The 23,621-nt window shown below is 51.1% G+C and overlaps 1 protein-coding gene across 5 annotated transcripts; it reads right to left on the minus strand.

Annotated features, from left to right (window-relative positions):
- Positions 1–731: 731 nt before the first annotated feature.
- Positions 732–19,423, minus strand: KLHL26 (kelch like family member 26). Of its 5 annotated transcripts, none has more exons than XM_057417425.1 (4): positions 19,365–19,423; positions 7,979–8,161; positions 3,534–4,890; positions 732–1,361 (listed from the first exon to the last, which is right to left on the minus strand). In XM_057417425.1, the coding sequence occupies exons 1-4, from the start codon at positions 19,409–19,411 to the stop codon at positions 1,338–1,340; spliced, it is 1,611 nt and encodes a 536-aa protein (XP_057273408.1). In that variant the 5' UTR covers positions 19,412–19,423; the 3' UTR covers positions 732–1,337. The 5 variants fall into 5 exon arrangements, with proteins under 5 accessions (XP_057273408.1, XP_057273406.1, XP_057273404.1 ...); XM_057417423.1 differs by having other exon boundaries at positions 732–2,870; XM_057417421.1 differs by having other exon boundaries at positions 732–4,890.
- Between the last annotated feature and the right edge of the window lie 4,198 nt (positions 19,424–23,621).

Consider the following 23,621-nt stretch of genomic DNA (forward strand, 5'->3'; position numbering starts at 1 on the left):
AGCATCACTTTCCAGCAGCACCAGGGCACAAGGAGCTGGAGGCAGCGCCTGTGTTCCCTGTAAATCAAAGGGATTTTCCGCTGCTGTTCAACTTCCCAGACCCCGGTGTGAGCGCAAGGACACGTCTGCGGGAATTAGCACGGTTCTAGGATAGGGAGGAATGACAGTCGGACTGCCGAGCCGACAGACCCTCTGGAAGAGGGTCAATGACACCATTAATAGGATGCAGACATTCCCAATCTCCGGCTAGTCTGCGCCCTGCCAAAAGCTCCAGTGCTTGCTTGCTTTATAGTTTTAAGTACAATTTCAGGTCCATAAAACATCAGAGAAGACAGAAGCTATTATCCTGGCCATGACAGGAGTCCCTAATGGGACATGCATACTCTGCACATACCTAGAACTAGTGATGCTGAGCTTTTCCTGCTCCCCATCTGTTCAAGGGTATTTTAAAATGTACCAAATCAGGTTTACCCCAATAACATTTATTGCTGCCCTGAGACTTCTGACTGACTCTGATTGCAATCAGACATTTATCTGCCTTTGCTCACTCTGAAGAGAGAAGCCCAGTCCCCTTGTCATGTGGGGCATCCTCTGAAGGGTTCTCTCCAACCCAGCCACGGAGCTGGAGGTATTTATGTGAAACCCCTCTTGCCGCAGAGCTAAAGAATCAAACCCAGTTGCTCTCCAACTAACAGAGAGGTTCTGCACAGACCAGCCCAGAGCCACGTACCTCAGAGGGCAAAACAAACTTTATTATCAATGGGGATGATACACACTGCCACGAGTATTTTAGTCAGTCTCTGCTAAATTTAGAACAGCTAGAATATTTCCAGCTAACATTATGAAAAATAATTATTTATACTGCTATAAAAAGAACATTCCAGTAGCAGGGAGAGGTGGTGAGCAGCAGTGCTCTGCCACAACGGTGAAGGAATCTGGAAGCCTTTCCCAGCTCCTGCTCCGCAGTGCCAGGGACTGGGAATGCTCGTTCCAGGCTGGTTTGCTGCACAGCAGGTGACAGTTGGTCTGTTTATTCAGTACAGTTCCAGAACAGCTTTGGGAATCCTCCCATCTCCAGAGCCACCATTCCGATAGGAATGATACAGAGGTTAGGTTTTGTTTTGCAAGGCTGACCTTAACATTGAGCCCAAACACGCTGCTTCGTCGTTCTCAAGGACCTTTCCTTTTCCTCCCTTTACCCCCCGACACACACACACGTACCTCAGAAGCAGTTTCCTTGTGAAGAGATGCCCCCTCCGGTCACCACGGGGTTCTCCATTTCTGATGTGGTTCATGAGCACTACGGCTGTCCGTTCTATGAGAGAACCCCCAAAGAATCAACTGCTGCCACAGGAATCCTTCTGATAAGAAAAATTAAATGAAATAGAGAAGAATACTCAAGGATTTCAGGAAGGCAATGATGAAGGAATGACACACTCAGAAGAGGATTAATCATATTTGACAAACAGGAAAGCGTGTAACCTCCCATTTGTTACTACCTTAAGAAAATACCCTTTTAATAAACATATGGAAGCATTAAAACAAAGGAAAATGCGTTATTTTGTAACTTTGAGGCTTGTATCGAGTTACATTTCATCCCTTCAAAACTTGCTTCATCTGCCAAGGCTGTTGTGCAGCGTTTCTCGCTTCTGTGCCAGACCGACCGAACAGAGAATGGAGTGAATTAACTGCCTGGGAGCTGGAGCACAGCCTCCAGCATACAACCACAAGCACCTTCCATGGATTTATTATTGCAAACCAGCAGACAGATAGGAGCAGATGAAACTATGCACTGGTTTATCCTAAATTTAGACTCTAAATGGAGAGATGTCTCCTCCCTGCACCATAGCCAAAGGTGCTTTGATTTCATTATTAAATGTCTTTGTGTGAATCTGAGGTATGGAGCTCATGCTTTACACAGGCCTGCTCAAGCAAAACAGACATTACATAATTGTCTCTAAAGGGTTACAGCACAGTATTTATTCAACAGCAGAATGCAAGTTTGTTAAAAAGAAGGCTGCATACATCGAAATCAAACTTGTTCGGGTACAAACACAGCCCTTGGAACAGAAAACCTCATAAAAGGAGAAACCTTCTATTTATTAATTGGTCAAATGAATTAGAAAAAATGGCTTACAGGAAGTTCAGGAAGGAACCGAACTCTGTGCAGCAAACACAGATGTCACAAAAATGACAGAGTCATCTTCAAATTAATCTCTTCATTTAAAATACCCACTGGCAACAAGAACAACAAACCCCATTCCACTTTGACTTCCATCATGTTATGATGCCGAGTAGCTTATTGACAGGTCAAGGGAGAAAACCTTCAAGCTTCTGAGGAAGTAGCACCCACCCCTTTTCCTGTACAAAAGGAGTTTGGATGAGCACGTATTGGTGGCAAGGCAAAGGCAGCAGGACCCAAACCAGAGCCTCTGGGTGCTCCCTGGGGCTCAGCCCAGCCGAGCAGCCACAGCTCTTATTGCCAGGGCAGCCAAATTCTTGGCACTTATAAGGAAAAGAATCCTGCTCATTTGTACATAATCCAGCTATTGACATGGCTTTAGTATGGCAAATGCTGAATGCCCCAGGTAAGGGAGAACTTCTGGACTAGAGGATCATGCTGCTGTCTGGAGGGGGTGAGGAAGGGATCTGGAATCGCAGTGTGATCCAAGCAGTGAAGAACCAACAGAGACCAGAGGTGTGCAAGGCTAAGTATTCCCCTTTGAAAAGGGGAAAGAAACCCAAAAAGTCACCTTTGAAAAGCAAGAATCTGCTTTCCTGATCCAAGCACCTGAGCTCCTGGAGCTCCCACTGTCCCGTTATTGCTTCTGGAGGTCAGTGTGTTTTACAGCTTTTGGTTTGTTTGTTTGCTAAAAAAAACAAAGAAGCGACATCCATGTTTGGAGCTATTAATACAAAAATCACACCTGAACTCTGTTGAACATCCCCCAGTCCCCAGTGCCCCCTGAGCTGGCCATGGTTTGCTATGTGGAATATTGTTACAAATATGAAATGTTGGCAAAATGCACCCCCCATCCAACCAGAAAAAAAAAAAAGGAAGAGAAAAGCTTTTTCCAGCTGTAACATCTGTTAAGTCTAACTAGCTGACAAGTGCTTCTGATGGAACACGCTTGCCAGAACACTACAGAAGAGGAGGAGGGACTTTATGGAGGAGGGAACACAAGCTATTTTTCTCCTTCCCTCACCCACAAAATGCACAATACCATTTGCAAACAACAAAGGAACACCACAGCATCTGATCACATGCAACACGAGGCGATTTCACGGGCTGATGCCGTCGCACGGAGTTATCTCTGGGTCATTCCCTGCGGCAGGATAACGGGAGCACATGCTATCCCAGCAAAAGACTCTGGGAAATGTAGGTCCCTTTCCCATTCATCAGTTTCAGTGTTATACACCTGCACAATGCTGGTGACATTGTTCAGATGCCAATTGTACCCTCCTACAATATAAATCTTTTTTTCTAGTAAACAACAGCCTGCTTCCGACTGCCCTGCACGCATTGGGCTCACCGTGGTCCATTGGTCTGTTTCAGGCACATAATACTCCACAGCCAAAACATCAAAACAACGGTCAACATGGTCCATGCGACCTCCCAAAGCATAAATCCTGCTATTTGCACTGACCATGGCATGCAGAACTCTGGGCTCATTCATCGGGGTTTTAAACTCCCACTGATCCACGGTGGGGTCGTAGCAGTGCAGGGCTTTCTTGTCTTCCACTGAGATGCCGTACCCACCTGAGATGTACAGCTTGCCTCCTACCGTGGCTCCCGCGTGCCCCCACGTCCTGCGTTTCAGGGAGCACACGTAGGTCCACTCATTATTCTGGGGGCAATACTTCTCCACAGAGGCCAGGCTCCCCGAGCGGTTCCTCCCACCGGTGGCATACACCATACCGTGCAGGACGTTGAGCTGGAACTGGATCCTGCTCTCCTGCATGGCCTGGATGCGCAGCCACTGGTTCAGGTGCGGATCGTAGCGGTAGCAGATGTCCACAGCTCCCTCCCCGCTCCGGTACTGCAGGTGCTGCCCTCCAACGATGTAGACGAAGTTGTCGAGCACGGCCACGCAGGAGTGGCTGCTGCCCACCTCCATCTCTGTCAGCTCCTTGAACTGTCGTACGCTGGCATCCGGCAGGTAGTAGACCTTGCAGCTCACAGTGCGGTCGTTATCAGTGTAGGGAGTGCCACCGAAGGTGATGAGGGACAGGACATCCGAGCGGATGGTGGTGCGAGGGGACTGCATCTCGTGCTGCCGGAAGGGCAGGATCTGGTAGTTGAATGCCTCCAGCAGATACTGCCGGCACAAGACATCTTCCACCATGATGTCCAAGGTCTGAACGCTGTCCACCAGCTCCGAGGACTTCATCAGCGGGAAGCGGATATGGCAGAGGACCTGGCTGGCGTTGGCACGGCGGGTTGGGTCATACTGCAGCCACCGGACGGCGGCACGGAAGAGATCTATTTCACTGCAGCTTTTCAGCTTATTGCTCTGCAAGAAGAAAACAAGGCGCTCCAGGGGCAGGTGGAGGAAATCCTCTTCCTCAGAGATCTGGAGGAAATGCCTAAAAGTGAATGCATCTACTGATTCCTTCAAGGATGCGAGGCTGAAGGTGGTGGCCATCTGCCCGATATTGAGACACGTTTCTACGCTCATGGCAGACTTCAGGAATTCTTCGCAGAGCTCCACGACAGGCACCATCTGGAGGAAGACAGCAGCTCCCAGCACATCCTGAATGCAGTCAAGATCAAGAGTCACTTCGGCACTGTATGCAAAGTCTATAATGTGCTTCAGTCCTTTTGCAGATAGACCTTTCAGTTCAATCACATCTTGGCTGGCTTCTCTCATCCCGCCTGCAAACATTGCCCTGGGGGTCAAGAACACAAAGATTTCACCCCCTTTTAAATACAGATAAAATGATGCATCACTTCAGAATGGTATTTTATTCTTTTAAACCATACTGATTCCCTCAGGGAGGATGGGGAGGGAGGGGAATAAATCAAGGCTAAATCTCTAAAAGGCAGGAGAAATTAAGAGTATGCAGTTTCTTACATAAAGCTTGCATAAACACTGCACTGAGAAGTAATATTCAGCTATTAGAAAGTTACGGTTTTCAATACTGTGGCAGCATAATTAAGAGTGGACCACAGGACAAAGCTTCAAGAAGTGGGTAGAGCTACCAGAGCAGGGACTGCAATACACTGGACACCAAGGGATCCACAATACTCAACAACCAAAGGAGACCACGGGATCTGCACCAGCAGAGGTTGGTAACCAAACCCTAAAGAGTTCCAGTGTTCAGGAAGTGTGAGCACAAAGAAGGAATAACCTGTGTTTAGGAGGTCCGCGACACTCTGAGCCTGCCTGCGGCACTGCCATCACTTAGCCTGTTCTATCCTAGGCTGGCTATGAAATCCAGCTATTGCAGATGCAACACTGCAGATGCAACAATCTAATGATAATCACAAGAGAACCTCCCCTCCAGGGTTCAACCCCAGCGCCTTAAGTAAATAGGGAAATCGGAGTCGCAGCCACTTCAGAATCCTCTGTCATGTTGCAGCACGACGGCAGGGGGCTAGCAGGCAATTAGAAAACAAGGAGAAAAACAAGATTCTGTTCGAGCACAGCTGCAAGCACATCAGTTGACCAGGCCACGCAGAGATTAGGCCCGAGATCACCTCCTTGGGAGGCTTCTAAATTCCACAGGAAGCACATACCACGCCAGGGCCTGACGCAGACATCTCATAAACCATGCTGCTGGAGCAGTGCTGCGTTTCCCAGCACCGGGGCCTGCGGGCGGGACGGGGACACAACTGCACATCGGGATTTAATACAGTGACATTCAATTTCAGCAGATTTTGTTACAGATGGGTAGCTCAGGGGCAATGGTTGTGCTCTGGGTAGCATTGGACAAGCAGTAGCAGAGCAGTTCTGGGGGAAGCTGAAGTTAAAGCAGGCTGCTGGAAGACCGGCTCCAGGGAGCTGCAGCAGCCACTGCCATCGTACACACACCACAGCAAGGCTGCAGGCTGTCACACAAAGACCTTCTGAATTGCTGGCAGCTGCCTGCACATTTGGAACTGGGTTTTCCATTGATAGCCCACTCTCTCACATCAGAAAGGTAAATCCATTCTGAGGGCAGTGTCGTTACTGCTGCTTTAGGAAGCTGTAGTGACTCTAAGGTGCAAGTTAGGCAGAAAAAATGCTGAATGGACCCTCCCTTCTGCATTGATACAGGAATAAAGGAGTATCTTGGGAACACTGTCACAAGATAGGAGTTCCAAGTTTCCTGTCCAAACCTGCCGCCATCCAGCATAAACCCAAGAAATCCTAAATGACCTAAATGAGGAAATACCTGCATATGAAATAAGCTCCCCGTAACCGGGTGACCAGCAATCCTGTTCACAATTATTTGTCCATACAGCAGATGAGAGCGTTCTGCTAAAATCCCTCTGTGTATCCCATGTCCCAGAACAGCACGCTGCCCTGATCCCTTGCCCCAAAGGGTGTGCAGACACATGTGTGCTCGTGCATTAGCTACACAGAGCTGAGCATGCAGAAAGAGAAGCATTATAGTTGCCACGATGAAGACAAAGTGGAATGCAATTCCTTTAAGAAGCGTTACGGTTCTAAAATGCTGATTATTATATAAAGGCCTCAATTTCACTCTTTTTCTCCCCTCCCTCTCTGCATAGAACCAGAGTATTTTCAAAAGCTAGATTATTCTCCCATTGTTCCCCAGGACAACCTTCCTTAGCACCACAGAAGTTATAACAAGAAACCTACTCAGCAATTACATTTTGACAGGGAAAACACACTAGCAGTGGCACTGCATACAGCATTTATGAATACAAATAGTGCTATTAGCATTTGGTGGGAGATCAGCTCCATGGTTAATTGCATGCCTGGTGGGGAGAGTGATAAGCTTGGAGGGTTTATGTTACCAAAGCAAGAGAGAAGGGAACAGCCTAGAAAATATGTGTGTACAGGAGACAGACATCATCAGAGCAGCTGAAGAAGCGGACCGAGGGATGCATGAGATACACCAAGGGACACTGGAGTCCCTTGCTTGTGGTTACCTGCTCAGCACACACTTTCTGCTCAGGTTAGGAAGGAACCTACACGGTGAGGGACTGCAAACCCTGTTGAACAGCCCTTCTCCAGCCGTACCTGCTATGACCTGCAGTCCCAAACAACCCTCAGGTTGAGCGCTCTGCTGTTCTGAACCTTCCCAATACCCTTTGCCTCCAGCATGCCCCTCACTTGACACTGCTCCTGGTGCTGCCAGGAAAGGTCCCTAATTCAACAGAGAAGTCATTCAATGCCAAAGAGCTTGACAGAGACAAGATGGATGAATATGTATTTTTTGCTTAAGACCAAAGTTCCTGCTCTGCCATTGTCTCACTCTGCATTAATTGCTGAGAACACTCATCTCTGTGCTTCAGTTTTCTACCCACACAAGATAGGACAACTCTCCTCTATCTCCTGGGGCTCTGGAGAATGCACACCCAAAACGTTTCACACTCTTCAGCCTGTAAACAGTAATCACTGTGGACAGGTCAGTGGTATTTAAAGACAACAGGAGTGTATTTACAGCGGGCACCACCATTCAATGGGATGAGTCATTTCAGAGGCCTCTTGGAAATCACCTCAGGTAGCTTCAAGGCAAACGCTCCTTTCTTCAGCAGCACCTACCAGGAGGGTTCAGGACCCGGGCTTGAACTTGCATCTTGGCCCAGCGGCTGCAGCAGAACACACCTCCTCTGCATGCAGAGGAACTGGCTCCACATGCCTGCAGGTAATCCCACCGACCTCCGTGGGGCAAAGCAGACCCCCAAAGGGTTGTGCATGGGGGTGATTCTGGGGTGTGGTGGGAAGGGTTGGGGTGGGGAGGATGGGGAAACAGAAAACCAATGGGAAAGGTAGAAATGCCTGCTTCCCTGTCAGATTCTCACCTGAAATAGTCACTGCAGGCAGCCAAGACAACTTTATGAACCTGAAACACTTCATTATTTATAGTGAGGATGACATCAAGCAGCTGAGCCTGAGCTCGGAGCGAGGCCAGTCCCTGCAGTAGAGTGGTGCTGTGGCCAGGAGCAGAGAACGTGCATTTCAGGGTGCTGTTCTTGTCAGCCATGCTAAAAACAGAACAAGAGAGACAGGCTGGTTTTAAATTAAAACAATATGTGGTATACCTACAAAGCACGCTGGGGAAGCTCTGTAACGTGAAGCAGTTTGAACACAAATTCCCAGCTCAACAGCCACACAGAACATCATGACATCAGTACCTCAGTTGTATTCCCTTCTCCCAGCACAAAAGAGACTTCCAAGTTTTTACAATACCCTTTCCCATCAGTGACAACCCATCACACTTGCAGCACACGTGGCCTTCAGAGACCATCCAGACACCAGCCAGCGAGGCCAAAACCTCCAACGGACATCGGTGTCCCCACTCTACAACTACCCCAGAGCCCACCCTGGCCCTGACTTCAACCACCGGACTGAGTCACAGTTGCTTATTCTTCTCAGCACCTCTCCTGCCTGCAGCTGTTGGATACTCTGTGCTGTCCAAGGACAGCCCTGTTGGCCCTACTGGGTTCTGGCCTTATGCTGGACCCTCATGAGAAGAGCAAAAGCAAAGTATTACATAGCACTGGCGGCTCTAAATAACGTCAGCTGTTTGAACTGCACTGTAAACAGTCCCCTCCCAGAGTAAATATTTCCTTGGTTTTCCCAAAGCCTCTTGCACATGTTCCCCAGGGCAGAGCATCATTCTTGGATCCACTTGGCCTCAGATGCACTTGTCAGTGAGAAGGCTGCCTTCGGAGGTGAATGTCAGTAGCATCTCTGCACAAGTGGATGCTCTGTGCTCCTCTGAAAATAACAACAGTTATGCTGCAGATTTCCCAAGCAAGGGAATAATGGCTCAACTTGCCCTGCCCAAAACGGGCATCCCACCAAGCAGGGCCCATTCACACCCACAGAAGCATGAAATCCAAAATTCACTGGCAAATTTGGTCCAACTCTGAACTACTTTTCAGGATAAAGATCCAAGGAAGAAAACACACACAAGCACCAGTATTCAGAATGGGGTTGATGGTTTTGGATGCATCCTGCTATTTGCTTGCTGCATTTTAGGAAATATGTTATGGAAGCATGACATAAATAATCCCAAACAGATCATTCCAAATCTGGAAAGCTGCATTACTTGATCCCAAGTCCACAGTGAGAGAGTGAGCTTAGTGCTGCACTTAAAGGGTGTTATTATTATTACTATTATTATTATTATTATTATTATTATAGGTAGACTATAGCAACAAACCCAAATAAAATAGCACAGAGCCTGAGTCCCCACGTGCTCGGGGCTGTATGATCCCATCACCTGCTACAAACTGTCCCTAAAAGTTCACCACCTAAACAACAAAAGCTACACACAATGGACAACACAAGTAGGCGAGGTCAGAGAAGAGTCAGGGAGATGGGATAACAAAAAAAGGGGATGTAAACAATCCTCAAACAATAAGGAACAATGGACAGGACTTGCCGCTTGCCCAACTTATCGGATTGTCATTTCCTGCAAGCTTTAAGAAGAGGGGGGTTAGGGGAAATCTGTGATGTTCATCAGAGCACCCAGAGGGCAGGCGCTTTGTGTGAGCAGCTTCAGAGCTCTCTGGGATGCTGCAGGATGCAGATAGTGAATCTCTGCAGCCTGTTTCAAAACTCAGGCTTGAGGACATGCCTCAAAATTCATACTGGGATGCCTGGTACCAGGCACTGTGCTTCTTGTAGCACAGATCTGAAACTCCTGCCTTCAGGTCAAAGCATACTAACAAGTCTTAGTTCAGAAATTGGAGCCCAGCTGTAACATCCTTCCTATAATGAAAAGGATTAGCAAAAAGTCAGTTGCTGACAAGACCTTTATCCATGACTCCGCGAGCCAAGAAGTGACTATCCACTCCTGCTCTTCCATGGCGAAAGAGGAAAGGGATTGGAAGGAGTGAGCGCATGAATATTCATCATGTCAAACTCATTTTACTCTCCTCACTGGAACAATGGCTTTGATTCGCTGGAGTGAGAGGAAGAAACACGGAGCCTGAGTGTGGAAAAGATCTTGCCTCTGAGCACAGCATCATTCACTGAGCAAACCCATTCTGCTGCAGGCTGGACACAGGCAGCTCCGGAGCTCACTGGGAGATGGTGACTCCTGAGTTCACCATAACAGCATCAGACTCCATCTCCCACAGGATTCTTCTCATGGGAATTTTCTTCAGCACTTTTCTCATACCCATTTGAAATATTCCTGTTCCCAACGCAAGGCTTTACCCGTATAGGATTGCTTCCACCAGACCCTCCCAGCACAGGTTCCTCTTCAGACAACTTGACCTGAACAAGTAGTCCTCTGTTGAGCTTTTTCCCATTAAGTTTTACAAGCATTGTTAAGAACCATAGTGTAAGTTTAAAATAGATGGAGGGCTAAATGTGGCCGGGTGGATATTTCTGTGCTGGAATAAACATGTTTGCATGTGTGATTCATTTCAATAGGTAATTGTGAACAGCTACCCCAGAAAAACTCCCTGCACTAGTTCCTTTGTCTGTTTACAGGTATAAAATAAAAGGATCCAAGGATTACAGAATCCTCCAGGGGGGAAAAAGCCCAAGAAGCAAAGCATTAATAATGTCCAGTCTTCAGTCTGGAAAACAAAAAGAATTTTTAGAAGAAACACAAAAGGCAAATAAAATCCACACAAAGCTTAGAAACCAAAGAGGAAACTTTGCAAGAAACAATGTGGGAGAAGGAGAGGTGAGAAACCAGCAGCAAGCGCTGTGTGGAGCGTGGCTGGTATAAAGGGGCTTGTGAGAAAAGCAGGCTTGGCTCCGGCCGGGCTCTGTGCCACAGGGTACATGCGCTCTGCTGCACGGCTTCGCTTCCCGCTCCTTTGGGAAGGGAGGAAGAAGAGCAGCAGCAGTTGGATTCAGAGACTTCACAGAAATAAAGCACAAAGGGAAGCCTTGAACATGTGAAAGCGCCTTTGTGTGGCTGTCCCTATCTCACTCGGGATCTGGATATGCCGTGTACTCGCTGCTTAACAATCTGTTCCAGCCGACAAACTTTGGGAAGAGTCGCATGGACTCCTCAGCAGTTCAAGATAAAAGCCTTCTATCGCACAATAGTGGCAAAGTGTTTATTCCGCTCCTTCCCTTTCTGATGGAGAGCTTCTGGAATTTTCCTTGGGAGTTGGTCTTTGTCGTCAGAAGGACAGCACTGAGAGGAGCCCCTCCCGGGTGGCGATGCTGTGTGGAGTTTTCTGTGGCTGGAGCATCCTTTGGCAGGGACTGAGCACGCCAGCTTGGAGCAGGGTCCAGTGTGTCTGCCTGCATCCAGGCAAATCTACCCTTCGGAAAGTGTAAAGCATAAAAATCATTCACATCAAGCTGCATTTCCACTGCACATCCCATAGGATTCACAGGGGAAGGGGATCTGAAAATGTTTACATGATCAGGGCCTCTAACATGAACATATTGGTATAAAGGTGACTTTACAGGAACAGAAATCCCACTTCCCACATGGAAATCACTGTAGCAGTGAAAGGTGTCTTTATATTCACTGCACCCATCACATGAATGGCGAGGGCAGCTGGAATTCAACAGGATTCCAAAGGGTGATGCGTTTTGGGCAGCAGCTTCAAAGACCGGTAGCATCACTGTTACCTGATTTTCAAAAGGGGACTACCAGGAATCAAGTAATGGGATTGGGGATTTGTCTCCAAGCTGCTGCTCTGAAGCCAGATTGCTTTCAATCCTCTCCAGTCGCTGCAGGGTAAGAGTTCATTCAGCGTGGTGTATGTGACCTTAGCTTGAGGAAAACCAACCCAAATCCATACACACACTGCAGGCTTGTGCAAATGTTAAAGCAAGGGTTAAAGGAGTGGCAGACAGCAGGCAGGGGAGGCAAACAAGGCCAGAAATTCTCCTTCTGCTGCTCACCTATTGCAGCAGCTTGGCCATCCGCTCATCCTTGCCCCGAGCACGCTGACCACATCCTTAGCTGGCATGTTCTGAGCCAGGGCTGCTTGAGCTCTGACCAGAAACAGATGCAGAGAGGAGGCACCTGAAGGCAGGGCTGAATGCCCGAGAGGCCTCTAAAGCTGATGGGCTGAGAGGTGTTGAAGGGCCACACTACAAGAGTCAGTCCAGATGAAGCACAAAGAACATCCCAAAGAACAACCATCCCCTGCCTCTGCCTCCTGGATCCCCCACAGCATCACGTGTCATCCCAGATGTGTTTCAAGCTAATGAATCATTTTTACCAAATCTGTCCCGATGATTAAAAACATCAAAGCTGGAATTAAAGGCTTACCAAGCATAAGTTCATATTTCAGCATGTTTGCAACTACTGCACAAGCACAAATGGAGAGAATTACACCAGGCCAGACGAGAACCTTTCAGTGATTGAATCCTTTGCTAGACAACTGCCTGTCCTCTTCCTCCTGGCATAACATGGTCCTCCTCGGAGGGAGGGATGGGTCAGTGCTAGCAGGGCTGGCTCTCCATCCCAGCTTAGCATCCCTGCCAGCATCCAGCCACGTGTTCCCACTCTCCAGACAGGTGGTGCTCGGTGATTTCTCACACAGGAGAGGCTCAGGGGCTAGCAGGGTTTCCAACAGGGCAAACTTCCAGCAGCAGCCTCTGCAGTAAACACAGACTCTAAGGGTAGGACCCCACAAGGCATGGCTGGGGTGCAGAAGAGGAGGGAGGAAAAGCAGCAGCGTGTGTGTGTTCACATGCACGGAGCACGGACTGCCACAGCTTTTCTGGGGAGAAACAAAGGATTTGGGATTGCAAAACAGCCAGCAAGGCACCTCTGGAGCGCTCGAGCCTGCAGGAGATTTCCTATGGTGAGAGCTGCAGAACTAACGTAAAGCTGAAGAGTAACTTTATTTAGTACATAGGGTATGAATATTAAAGGCCTTCTTTAAGAACCTTGAAAGGCAGCATTATAGATATTTTAATAATGCAAATCATTTAATGCCTTTAGTTTCATGCCTAAGTAAAAAACACATTCAGATTCTGATTTTTAAACTACAATCAAGACACTTAAAATCAAAACAAAAGTCAAACTCCCTCAGATAAGTCACTGGTAGCCATGGTTACTGTAATATTTCAGATCCTGAGGCTTTATATCACATGCCCAAATGATGAAAATGAGTTCCCAGCACCTCACACTAACGAGCATTACGGGAGTTGGAAAAGGCCAAGCTCTTTGCTGCAGATCTGCTGCTTCACAACCTCTTCCCAGGAGCTCCAGACATGGTCCTGTGGCCTTTGCACCCCCTTAGGAGGTTTCCCTGAAGTCTGGGTGCAAGGAAGAGCAGATGCTGCCAGGCAATGAGACTTAAAATACCTGCCCTCGTAACCTACTTACAGCCCAGCAGCACGACTGGCACCAGCACCCCCTCAGAAACATTTACCATCGCTTCCCCATCCAAATTAGCACCAACAATAAGCCCTTAATGCTGAGCAGCTAATTAAATATTAACACATGGAGTGAAGGGGATGTTTTCCAGAGAAACATCATCATCCTGAGGGAAGACGTGAGCAAAACCATGTAATCGAGTTCTTTGTTCCCTCTTCCACCTCCTTCCCTTAATTTCTCCTTTTTCTCTCCTCTGCCTCCTCTCATTTTCCTCTCTTGACACCCTCTCTTTCATCCAAGGCAATAAATACAAGTAAAAAGCCTGAGACTAATATCTCTATCTAAAAGTGACTAAAGCAATTTGGAGTGCTCAAATGAAGAGATTATAAATGGGCCTGAGTTTCAGAAGGAGCAACACTTTGTGGGGGAAAAAGTGGTCTATAAAACGCCTGAAGCGGAACAGTGAGGTTTGAAAAGTCTCCGCTTTTGTCTTTAACACTTTGAGTCTCAGAACTTCAGGAGAGTTACGTGCCCAACAAACCAGTCCTTTGTATCTCTATTACAGGTCTGCTCCTCTCACAAAGAAGGAACTGAGGTCTCAGAAGATGGACTGGGATGGGACTGGGCACCACAGGGCTCCCACACCCTCGCTGCCTGATTCAGCCTTGCCTTAGTGAACCAGCAATGAAAGCCACGTTTCACAGAAGCCAGGAGGTACCTTAATGCTTTGGGTTTAAGTGCTTTCTGAATCAGGTCCTACTAATCCCGCTATTTGCTTATCTGCCTCCTACTTCTCCCAGGCTGGCACCAAGGCAACCCTGTAGTCAAAGGTAAGAGAGTGAGGTGAAGCAAGAGGCTCTTCAATTGAGTTTTTCTTTAAATATTATTTCCTGGCCCCCACAGAAGTCCCCGAAACGTTTCCAAATCCCTGTTTTCCTTTCTCTGAGCTGGACTCACACAGGGCTCAGCAGACACACACACAAACACATTCTGCTCCCAGGCTTCAATGGGAGGTTGTTTGCAAGCCAAAGGAGGTAGGAATTTGGTTTCTGCTAAAAGCACTAATGAAGCTGGATGTGTGTCAGAAGCTGGCCTTGTCAAACAGAGCACTGGAGCAGCAAAAACGTGGAAGGTGAAATATCTGCACACATTAAGCTCTGTGCTACTTCATGGAGTTTCACGTGAGGGACTGGTCAGTACGTGCTGTACCTGGGGCAAATTAGGGGGAAAAGGGAAAAAGCATGGCAGGGGACTTGGATCTTAAGGTCCTTTCCAACCCTAACTATTCTATGATTTTAGGATTCTTAACAATGTTCCTATTGCAGAGCCAGAGCCATCATGGTGCTGGTGCCAGGACAAGGGCAAGAGCAGTCTGGTCCTTTTCATTCAGCAGCTCTGAATTACGGGCTCTGTGAGCCCCGATGTGCACACTGCTACCAGCATTAGGGTTTTGGAGGGGCACAAAGCGTCAGGCTGAGCACATCCTTTACCAGGAACTGCCATTTCTCTCTATTCACACCCAGAGCTACCATGGAGGATCTTGTCCTGTAGAGGGGTTTTCCTGGTGCACTCTCAGTCCTGCCCCAAACCTCCTCCAGCAGCAGAGAGTGCAGCAGGCAACACACATCACCCATCACTAACAACATCCTGCCCTGCCACAGCCTCAGCCTTTAAAATGACTGAGGAGGAGAAGATGCTACCCACCCCTCAAACTTACTGTGGTTATGTTCTTGTCAGCCCCAAACCTAAAGCCGCTGTGGCTGGAACAAACTGAGCAGATGGAAAGATCACTCTGACCATATAAAAGACTGTGGCAGCCACAGGGAGCATCACAGCAGTGAGGAGTTCAGCTGCTCGGTGCTGCTCCCAGCCACAGAGGACCTCTGAAAGGCCGGTGGGGTTTACAACATGTAAAATTTCCCTGTGTATCCACAGTACAAGCTCTTTACACACTGGATGCTCCTGCTGGCAGCGCTGCCTTCAGCAGCTTCACGTGTCTCCCACCTTACAGTGCCACCCGCCAACCCCGGCTCTGGGAAGCAGGCAGTTATGGTGACGCTGGCCCAAAGCCGTGTGTGTAAAAAGCAGAACCAGCCTTTTCCAGGCGGAGCAGTGGCTTCGCGGGTGCTCCCGCAGCAGCACCCGTGGCAGAGCCGCTGAGCAAAGGCCGAGAGGCACCTAGTGGTGCCGGGAAGCACAGCAGAGCCACCAAGGCCACCCCAAGTGACACTGGGGCCAGCCCCAAGCGCTGCTAGCCTTCCAGGTCCCACCCTGCGCTTCCCTCCACCATCACGTTTTCACCTTCAGAAACAAAGCTGATCCACAGCACAGCTACCACCGCTTTCACCCCAAAATCCACCAGGATCTGTCTTGCCACTGTGACACGTTCCCGCTTGGGATGGCCCATTCCAGCCCTGCCAGCAGCTTCTAGCACGGCAGAGTTCCCCCCACCAAGCAAATCCCTCTGGGACCTTGTCCCACACCACCATACCCTTCGCTCTGCACCTTGGAACAACTTCCCACTCAGAGGACGAGGTGCTCGGTGCAGCGTTTGTCCCAGCCTGGGTCTGTGGCAGCCGCCTGCATCGCCTGGGCAGTGTCGCAATAAAAACGACAGGAGTAGTTACATGCAGAGTAGGGACTCCAGCGTGCAGCGCACCGCACACGCCTCTCCTCTCCCTGCACCTCCACCCTCCAGATTGGTGCCTCGGAGCAGCGAGGGATGTCGAGCACAAACAACATGAAGTGATGAAACAGCAGAAACAAGACAACACCACTCTGCCATCACTGCAGACTAAAGGAATCGTGTTTTCTAGCAGATGCAAGCAGCTGCCCAGCACTTGGCATCAGCACACCAGCTCTAATTCAGCTCCAGGATGAAACCTTCTCACCACCACAGCTGGTTTTAGCCCTTACCTAAATCCTCTGCACTTCCCTTCCAACAGGCTTGCAGCATCACTACGGTTCCCAGCTCCTTGGGCAGTTCAGTTCTGCAGCAGCTCCATGTCGCCTCACCTGAACAGAATTAACCAAGACCCCCAGAAGTGCAGCAAAAGCTTTTGTTAAGGGCAGTAATTTCTGTGCAAGTTCAGCACTTCTCTTCCACATAAATGAGAAACTGGAAAAGACACCTGAGCCATCACCCCGTGATGCAGGACTCTTCCTTCCAAAGCAGTGAACGCTACACAACACTTGGAGGTAAGGCCTTTAAAGAATCACCAACGTTTACTTCTGGTCTAAATGAAACCTCCAGCTCAGAAGTTATTTTTACAGCGTAAACATCTACACCACGTCTACCAGCTCCAACAACTAAATCTGGTTTAAAATTGCCATGTGGCAGAGGGTGGAACGTAGAAACCGCACAACACTGAACTCCAAGCGGTTTCAGAAGGAAGAACTCTAATTGAAGAGTGAAGCTATGCAAGATCACAGAAGCACAAAAGCAAAGCAGACTCACAGCCCTTATCATTATCTTCCCCCAATGGTTTTACTCCATCCTCCTGTACATTGCTGCTCTCCCACTGCTTGCTTTGGAAGGAATAAGGTCAGGGAGTTCAGCTCAACTTTCCCTTGCTGCGAACCCAGACATATGTACTTCTAGATAAGGCAGACCTGCAGGTCTCCCTCGACCATTCATCCTGGGTTTGACAGTTGGAACTGCTTTCAACCAACACACCAGCGTGTAACAGTACTAGAGAGGTTCCGAAATGCGTTTACACACCCTGGCTGCCTTCCTGCCCATCTTCAAGGGATTAGTGGAGACGTGCAGCTCTCCTCAGCAGCTTGTCTGGACAACCCTGATTAATTCCTGCTTAGAGGCTGGCACGGTAACATCCTCTCCAGCACCTGAGATGGTTTTCCTAGATCTCTGGCACCCTGCTTTGTACAACGCTCCTCCCCAGCATCGCAGCAGAGCTCGCACACCTTGCCTAAAGCACTGAGGGCCTTCCTCACTGGGGGCACCCATGGACCTGCCCGTTTCCTCTGTAACTCACTCACCAATCTCAAAGCCTGTCTCCAGGAGCAGCACTGTATTACACAGTGCATTCTGCAGCCTGAAACTCTCCCTCTCCATGATATGGAGAGCTGGGAGTAAAACATGAAACCCATCTGCAACTCAGGAAGTTCTGCCCATAAAGGAAAAAAGGGGGGACAGGAGGGAAGGCAAGTTTATTCCAAATGAGAAGATTTAGGCCGCTTGCTTTCCAGCGCACAGCAATGGCCTTATCTCATGCCAGCAGTGTGTCAAGGGCCTTTTGAGCGTACCCTCGTCCACTCCTTATCGCAGGAGAGCGCGGGATGCCCGGCAGACACACGGCTGTCCCTGCTCTGGACGGCAGCACACACACAGGAACCAGCATCAGCTATGCAGTAGCAATTCCAAAGATGGAAATTCTGCCCGTGCTGAGTGCACCACCAAAATGGCATGTGTGTAACAGCAGGAGAGGACTTTGTCCTTTTGCCATAGAGAGCAAACACTCATTAAGTGCAAAAAGGCCACAATTGGAAGCACCTAACAAGGAATCACTGCTGACCCTTGCAATTCCCCTCTTGCCCTACACAGCCGATGCAGTGTCTCCAACATCCACCATCAGGTTTGTCCCCAAGACATCCATCCTTTACAACAGACTAACAACCAGCAAGCAGCAGCATCCAAACTGCAGCAAGCTTTACTTTAAAACTAACAAAGAAAACAAACACGCAGCGATAGGGAAGGCAACGGAGCTGCAGCTCGGGGAGCATTGCTGCTGCAGCTCCACACCGAGTGATTTATCACAGCCCTCAAACAAATTACTTCCATTTCTCAGTGCTACATATCCAGTACCTAGGAGCTCCAGAGCGAGTGGCCCTGCACCCATGTAAAGGGAGTGCTGCTGTTCCTGTGCTGCTGCTCCTATGCTGAGCAGGAGGGAAAGGAGCTGCAGAGAGATAAAATTAAAACGCCCCAGGCAACAGCATAGTTTACACAGGAGGTCATTAGGAAAAAGGAAATAAAACGTATATATAAATATATATATACACATGGAGAAGGTGAGAACTCAGACAGGCTTCCCCAGTGCTCAACAATGACTGTAAGAGCTTCCCTCTCCACAGCGTGACACCCAGGAGCAAACACAGAGTTAAACTGAGGCTAGATGATGCTCCAAAGAGCAGGGCCAGGCTGACAGCACAGCATCCCGGCGCACACAACACAGCTGAACACTGCCCAACGCAGAACTCCTGGATGAGGCCAGCCCTGGAGCAGAACCTCCACTGCCAACAGGTACCACCTACAGCACCCGCCCGGGTACCCAAGGGGCGAGCGGCCCTCCAGGAACCAAACCCAGCCCAGGGAGGGGGTTGATGGCGAGGGGCTGGGGTGGAACAGAACGGGCCCAAACCACCAAAACCGCCGTGTTTCTGTGAATCTACAAACCCGCTGCCTCTACAAACCCAACGCAGCTGGGGTCTGTGCAACTCCCAGTAAACCCCCCCAAACCTCAGCCTTCCTCTGCATGAATTCCCTCATGGGAAGCTGGTTTTGTCACCGTTCAGTGCCTGCCCCATCCCTGGCAGTGTTCAAGGCCAGGTTGGACACAGGGCTTGGAGCAAGCTGCTCAGTGGAAGGGGTCCCCGTGGCAGGGGTTGGAGCTGGAGGAGCTTTACGGTCCCCTCAACACAACCCATGCCGTTGTTCCGTGGCTCTCTCAGAGGCCCTCAGCCGCCGGGCCGCGCTCAGGACAACTCCCTCCCCGGCTCCCCGCCCCGCACGACCCCGGGCGAGCGGCCTCGGCTCCCACAGAGGCCACACAACTGAACCCAGCGGCGCTTGTGGGCGCCGGAGGAAGGCGGAGAAGCGCCGCGGCCGCCCCGGGCCCACCCGGCCCCGCCCCGCCGCCGCCCGGCGCTCGGACCCCCGATACAGGCCGCGCCCGGGCCGCACTCACCTGCTCGGCGGCTCCGCGGCGAACTCGGCCCCGCCGGACTCCGCCATGTTCGCTGCGGGCTGCGGGAGCCGCCGCGTTAAAGGCGCAGGAGCGAGAGAGGCCCGCGGCGGGGCCCGGCACCGGCACCGGGGATGAGCGGCTCCGCTCCGCGCCCGCCGGGCCTGGCGCCGCCCCGCCGCCACCGCGGCCTGTCACCGCCCCGCGGCTGCCGCTGCCCCACGGCCACGGGGGCTGCGGGTCCGGCGCCCCCCTCATGCCTGGGGGGGCCCAGAGGGGTCTTTGCTGCCCCATGGCTGGGAGGACTTGGGGGTCTGGCCCCATCCCTCAGCTGAGGGCTCCCGTGGCTGTGGCCTCCCCGCGGCTGAAGGGACTCGGGGGGTTTCTGTCGTCGCCCCATGGCTGAGGGGGCCTGGGGGTCCGTCACCCCCCGCACGACTGCGGGGTCCCGGGGTCTTTCACCACCCCATGGCCGTGGGGTCGCTGAGGGGGTCCCCTCCCCACGGCTGATGGGACTTGGGGGGTGTCTGCCATCGCCCCACGGCTGAGGAACTGTGGGGGTGTCACTGCTGCGTGACCCGCTCCACAGGCCCCCATGGGCCTCCCCATGGCAGAGCCTCCCAGCTGGCGTTACCCAACACGGGCGATGGCCGTACCCCACCCGTTCCCTCGGCATCTCCCGTGGGACTCGTCGTGTCCCGCAGGAGCCATCGTGTGCGCAACCAGCCCTGGGCTGCGGGGACGAAGCCTCCAACGGCCCCATTCTGGACCGGGTTTTACTGCCGCGAGTGCTCCGTGCAGGAGCAGCAGTACCCTCCAGAGGGTGCAGTCCGGTCACCGGCGAGCCCCGCGCTCCGGCTCTGCCGCCACGGTGCCAAAGCTGCCTTCGCCACCCCACGTCCCCACACATGGTCGGCATCAGCGGCGCTCCCAAAGCGCCTGGCACGGACGAGGCCAAGCATCGCGGGACCCGTGTAATTCCGAAAGCTGGCACGCATCTGGGGAGCGGATGGAGCTGAGGGCATCCAGAAATCAGGAAATTGTTCGTCGCTCTGCCAATGACCGGGGCTAAATGTCTTTGATTTCCCATGCCTCCGTGTCCACATCTGTATGAGGGGAAGGGGGAGTTCGTACATGAGAATAAACGCGCTTGGAAAGCCGTGAAAATACTCTTTCAAGTCAGCCTGATGAAAACTTCATGTTCTGGAGCTCTCTGCTTCAAGGAGAGCAATCTGTTTCAGAGGCAAAGCTGTGTATTTTTCTTATTTAAACCTTCTAAATCTGCTGGAGCATTAAAAATATTTGGCATTTCCACAGCACATTTCATTCCCAGCTCCAAATGCGTTTCACAGACATTCATTAATTAAGCCTCATGAAACCTTTGGGAGAAGGGGAAGCAAGGACTTATTAATTTGCTATTTGTATTGCTGCAGTGCATGAAGACCCCAGCCAGGACCTCGGGGCCCTGTTATTTTAGACCTGACCTACACAGAAGAGGAGATGTCAGCACGCCGAGGCGCGGGGAGAGCGCGAGGACACGCGGGAGAGGTGGCGGATGAGCTCCGATGCCGTAAGTCATCGGCGTTTCAGCACCGTGCCCTTCCTGCTGTTGCCGTGGCTCCCACCCCAGTCCTCCCAGCACCTCACCAGTTGCACCGTGCCTTTTACTGGTGTTCGGAGGCTCCTGCTCCTCCTTACCACCGCCTCGCGCTCATCCTGCTTCCTCAGACACCGGCTCTGCTTCATTTGATACCTTCTGCTTCCTCCTGGGGCTGCTTTGGCCTCGCAGCACGCCCCGCTCTTAGAAAGGTTTAGAATAAATGCTTTCCCTTTATTATTTTTAGGTCCACACAGATATTTTAAGTGCATCCATTTCAGCTCAATAAGTGCACAGCCATAAAGCAGCCCTGCTGACAGCTACCCCGGCCCGGCTGCCCACTCGCTGCCGACCTCTCCGTCCCAGGTGGGTCGGCGATGGGAGCTGTGAACGTTACACCTCTGCTTCCCCTGCAGGAAAAGCCAGGCTGTGCTGCATGCTGTAAATGCCTTTCACATGTTCCCAAGATCCCAGTTAAATTGAACCCCAGAAGGTCTCTCAAAGCATGAAAAATGCATTTATAAGACGCTGGAAGGAAGATGTATTCCGTAACTACTCTGGTGACCAGGCGTGCTGACTTGTGTCATGTGGGGAAGGAACCAAAAGGGGGTATTTCTTGTTATTTCATACCGCTGATGGGATTTTATCTCTGGCAGCAAATCCAGGAACTTTTTAGTTACCATTATTATTTGATTTTATGAGTCATTTGATATTTGGTTTTATTTCTGTTCATTATTTGTTGAGTGCTCTTAGCCCCTTCCCCAAGAAGCCTGCCTTATATCTAAGGTGATTTTTACGACCAGTGTTAGCACAGCATCTGAGCAACTCACACAACTTTAATACATTCATCCCGCACACAGCATATCGAGGCAGTCCTGGTATTCCTACTGTGGAGAGCTATGGGCTGCCCCTACAATCCCAATCTAACTTACTGGGTTAAAAAAACAAAATAATAGTAAACTCCAAACTATTTGCATTCTTTCTGGTCTTCATTTGAAGCCATCGGGATGTATTTGAGTCATATTTTCACCTTCTCCCCCCCAAAAGAAAACCACGAGGACTAGCAATGTACCTTTCACTGCAAGCTAATCTCTCGCATATCCCACAGCTCCCACAGCTGGGGCTTTCAAATCTGCATCCAACACTGTGAGACTAATGACAAAATCATGAGCTGGCAGTGCTGCCTTTTCCTCCAACCTTCATGATCCATCCTCAGGAGCAGGAATTCCTCACAGCACTGTGGGTTCACGCGGTTTGCGTGAGGAGGAGGTGGACAGGCGACGAGGGGATTTTTGCCCAGTTCTTGTTAGATTTCCCCCAGCACAAAGCCTCTCCATTCATTATTTGCTGTCGTTATGGAGGGTTGACCTGCCTCTTGCTCCCTGCACAGCATCAGTGAGGAACGCTGCCCCATCTCCCGCCCATCACGCGTTCTGGAGGTGCTGTGGGCTTGCTCGGTGCCCTGCTTCTGGCTGGTGTTATCCCCTCGCATTTCTGCTGGGCTGCTCCCTGCTAATCCCTGTGTAATCCTGGCCAGTGTGTGAGCCCGGGGAGGGGTCGAGCATGCGGGCTGGGTGCGTCTGCGTGTGCTGCTGGAGCTGGGGAATCGCGTGAGCTGCTCCTTCTCCCCTTTGTTTTTCTCCATCAGGATCCCCTGCCTGCATCTGCCCACGGTTGTGTTCAGCTTTGGAGATGTTTTAGCTCCCTGAGGCATTAGTGTCTTCTGGGAGGCTGGTGAATGTGGGACCCTCTCCTTCTCCCCTCGAGCACCATCTCTACCACTTGCCGCCATCACAGGCAACTCCATGAGACACCACCACCAGCCCCAGGGAACGTGGGACCCCAGCCCTGTGGTGGTACCCAAGGAGGATGAGGTCTCCCACCCGTCCTGGGGTGCAGAGCAGCGCTGCAGGTCCCCAGTCTCCTGCTGCAGAGCCACTGCCAAGGGTCTGGCACAACATACCAGCTGAGCAGCGTCCCCTTCCTGCTGGGATGGAGACAACTTGGCTCTTTGGCCAGGCAGCGTTTCCCACCCCGTGGAGCGGTGATGCTGACAGACAACACACACGTGTGCACATGCCTGCACTGGTAACGTGGCTATTGCTGCGCCCTGCACTGAGGGTGAGCAGGAGCAGCAACGTGGGCGCTGCTCGGGAGCGGCTGAGCACCTTCCTCCATGAGCCCTGTGCTCCGTCCACTCCCCACGGCGAGGTCCAGCGGAGCCCCTCCACACATGCTGCAGCATTACCCACACGTGTCAGCCCCGAGAAGGCAACGGCACGGCTCCGGCGCCTGGAGAGGTGACCAGGGGCTTCGCCATGTCGCCACTGCAGCACTTGAGAGAGCCTGGTTCCCATCCACCCGGCCAAACCACAACCATACATCCCTGCTTCCCCTGACCAGCTTGGCTGCGCTCCTCACCTGGCAGGAGAACACACGGCAGCGAAAATAAACACGGAGGGAAGCGAAGCCCCTCATGGCCCGGCGAGCGAGGTCTGCGTTCCAAGAAGTAATGAAGCCCAGGGAATGGAAAATGCATGTCACTTGGCGGCGGGCTGGATGCGCGCAGGCGTCCGCGCCGGCTGCCGAGAGGGTGCTTGGCTTCCACACGGCATGGCCACGGCACAGCAGCTGCGCCAGGCCCCGCCAGCGGCACCGTGCTG

The sequence above is a fragment of the Pezoporus wallicus genome, unplaced genomic scaffold (genome assembly GCF_028554395.1).
Source record: "Pezoporus wallicus isolate ANWC-B61680 ecotype Strahan unplaced genomic scaffold, APGP_CSIRO_Pwel_v1 contig_13865, whole genome shotgun sequence".
NCBI classification, from domain to species: domain Eukaryota; kingdom Metazoa; phylum Chordata; class Aves; order Psittaciformes; family Psittacidae; genus Pezoporus; species Pezoporus wallicus.

Coding starts and splice junctions, on each gene's coding strand:
- KLHL26 (XM_057417421.1), bottom strand. CDS start 19,411: ATGGCGGAGTCCGGCGGGGCCGAGTTCGCCGCGGAGCCGCCGAGCAG. Junction 8,162..19,364: donor GCCGCGGAGCCGCCGAGCAG/GTGAGTGCGGCC, acceptor TTCTGTTTTTAG/CATGGCTGACAAGAACAGCA. Junction 4,891..7,978: donor GCCTGCAGTGACTATTTCAG/GTGAGAATCTGA, acceptor CTTGACCCCCAG/GGCAATGTTTGCAGGCGGGA.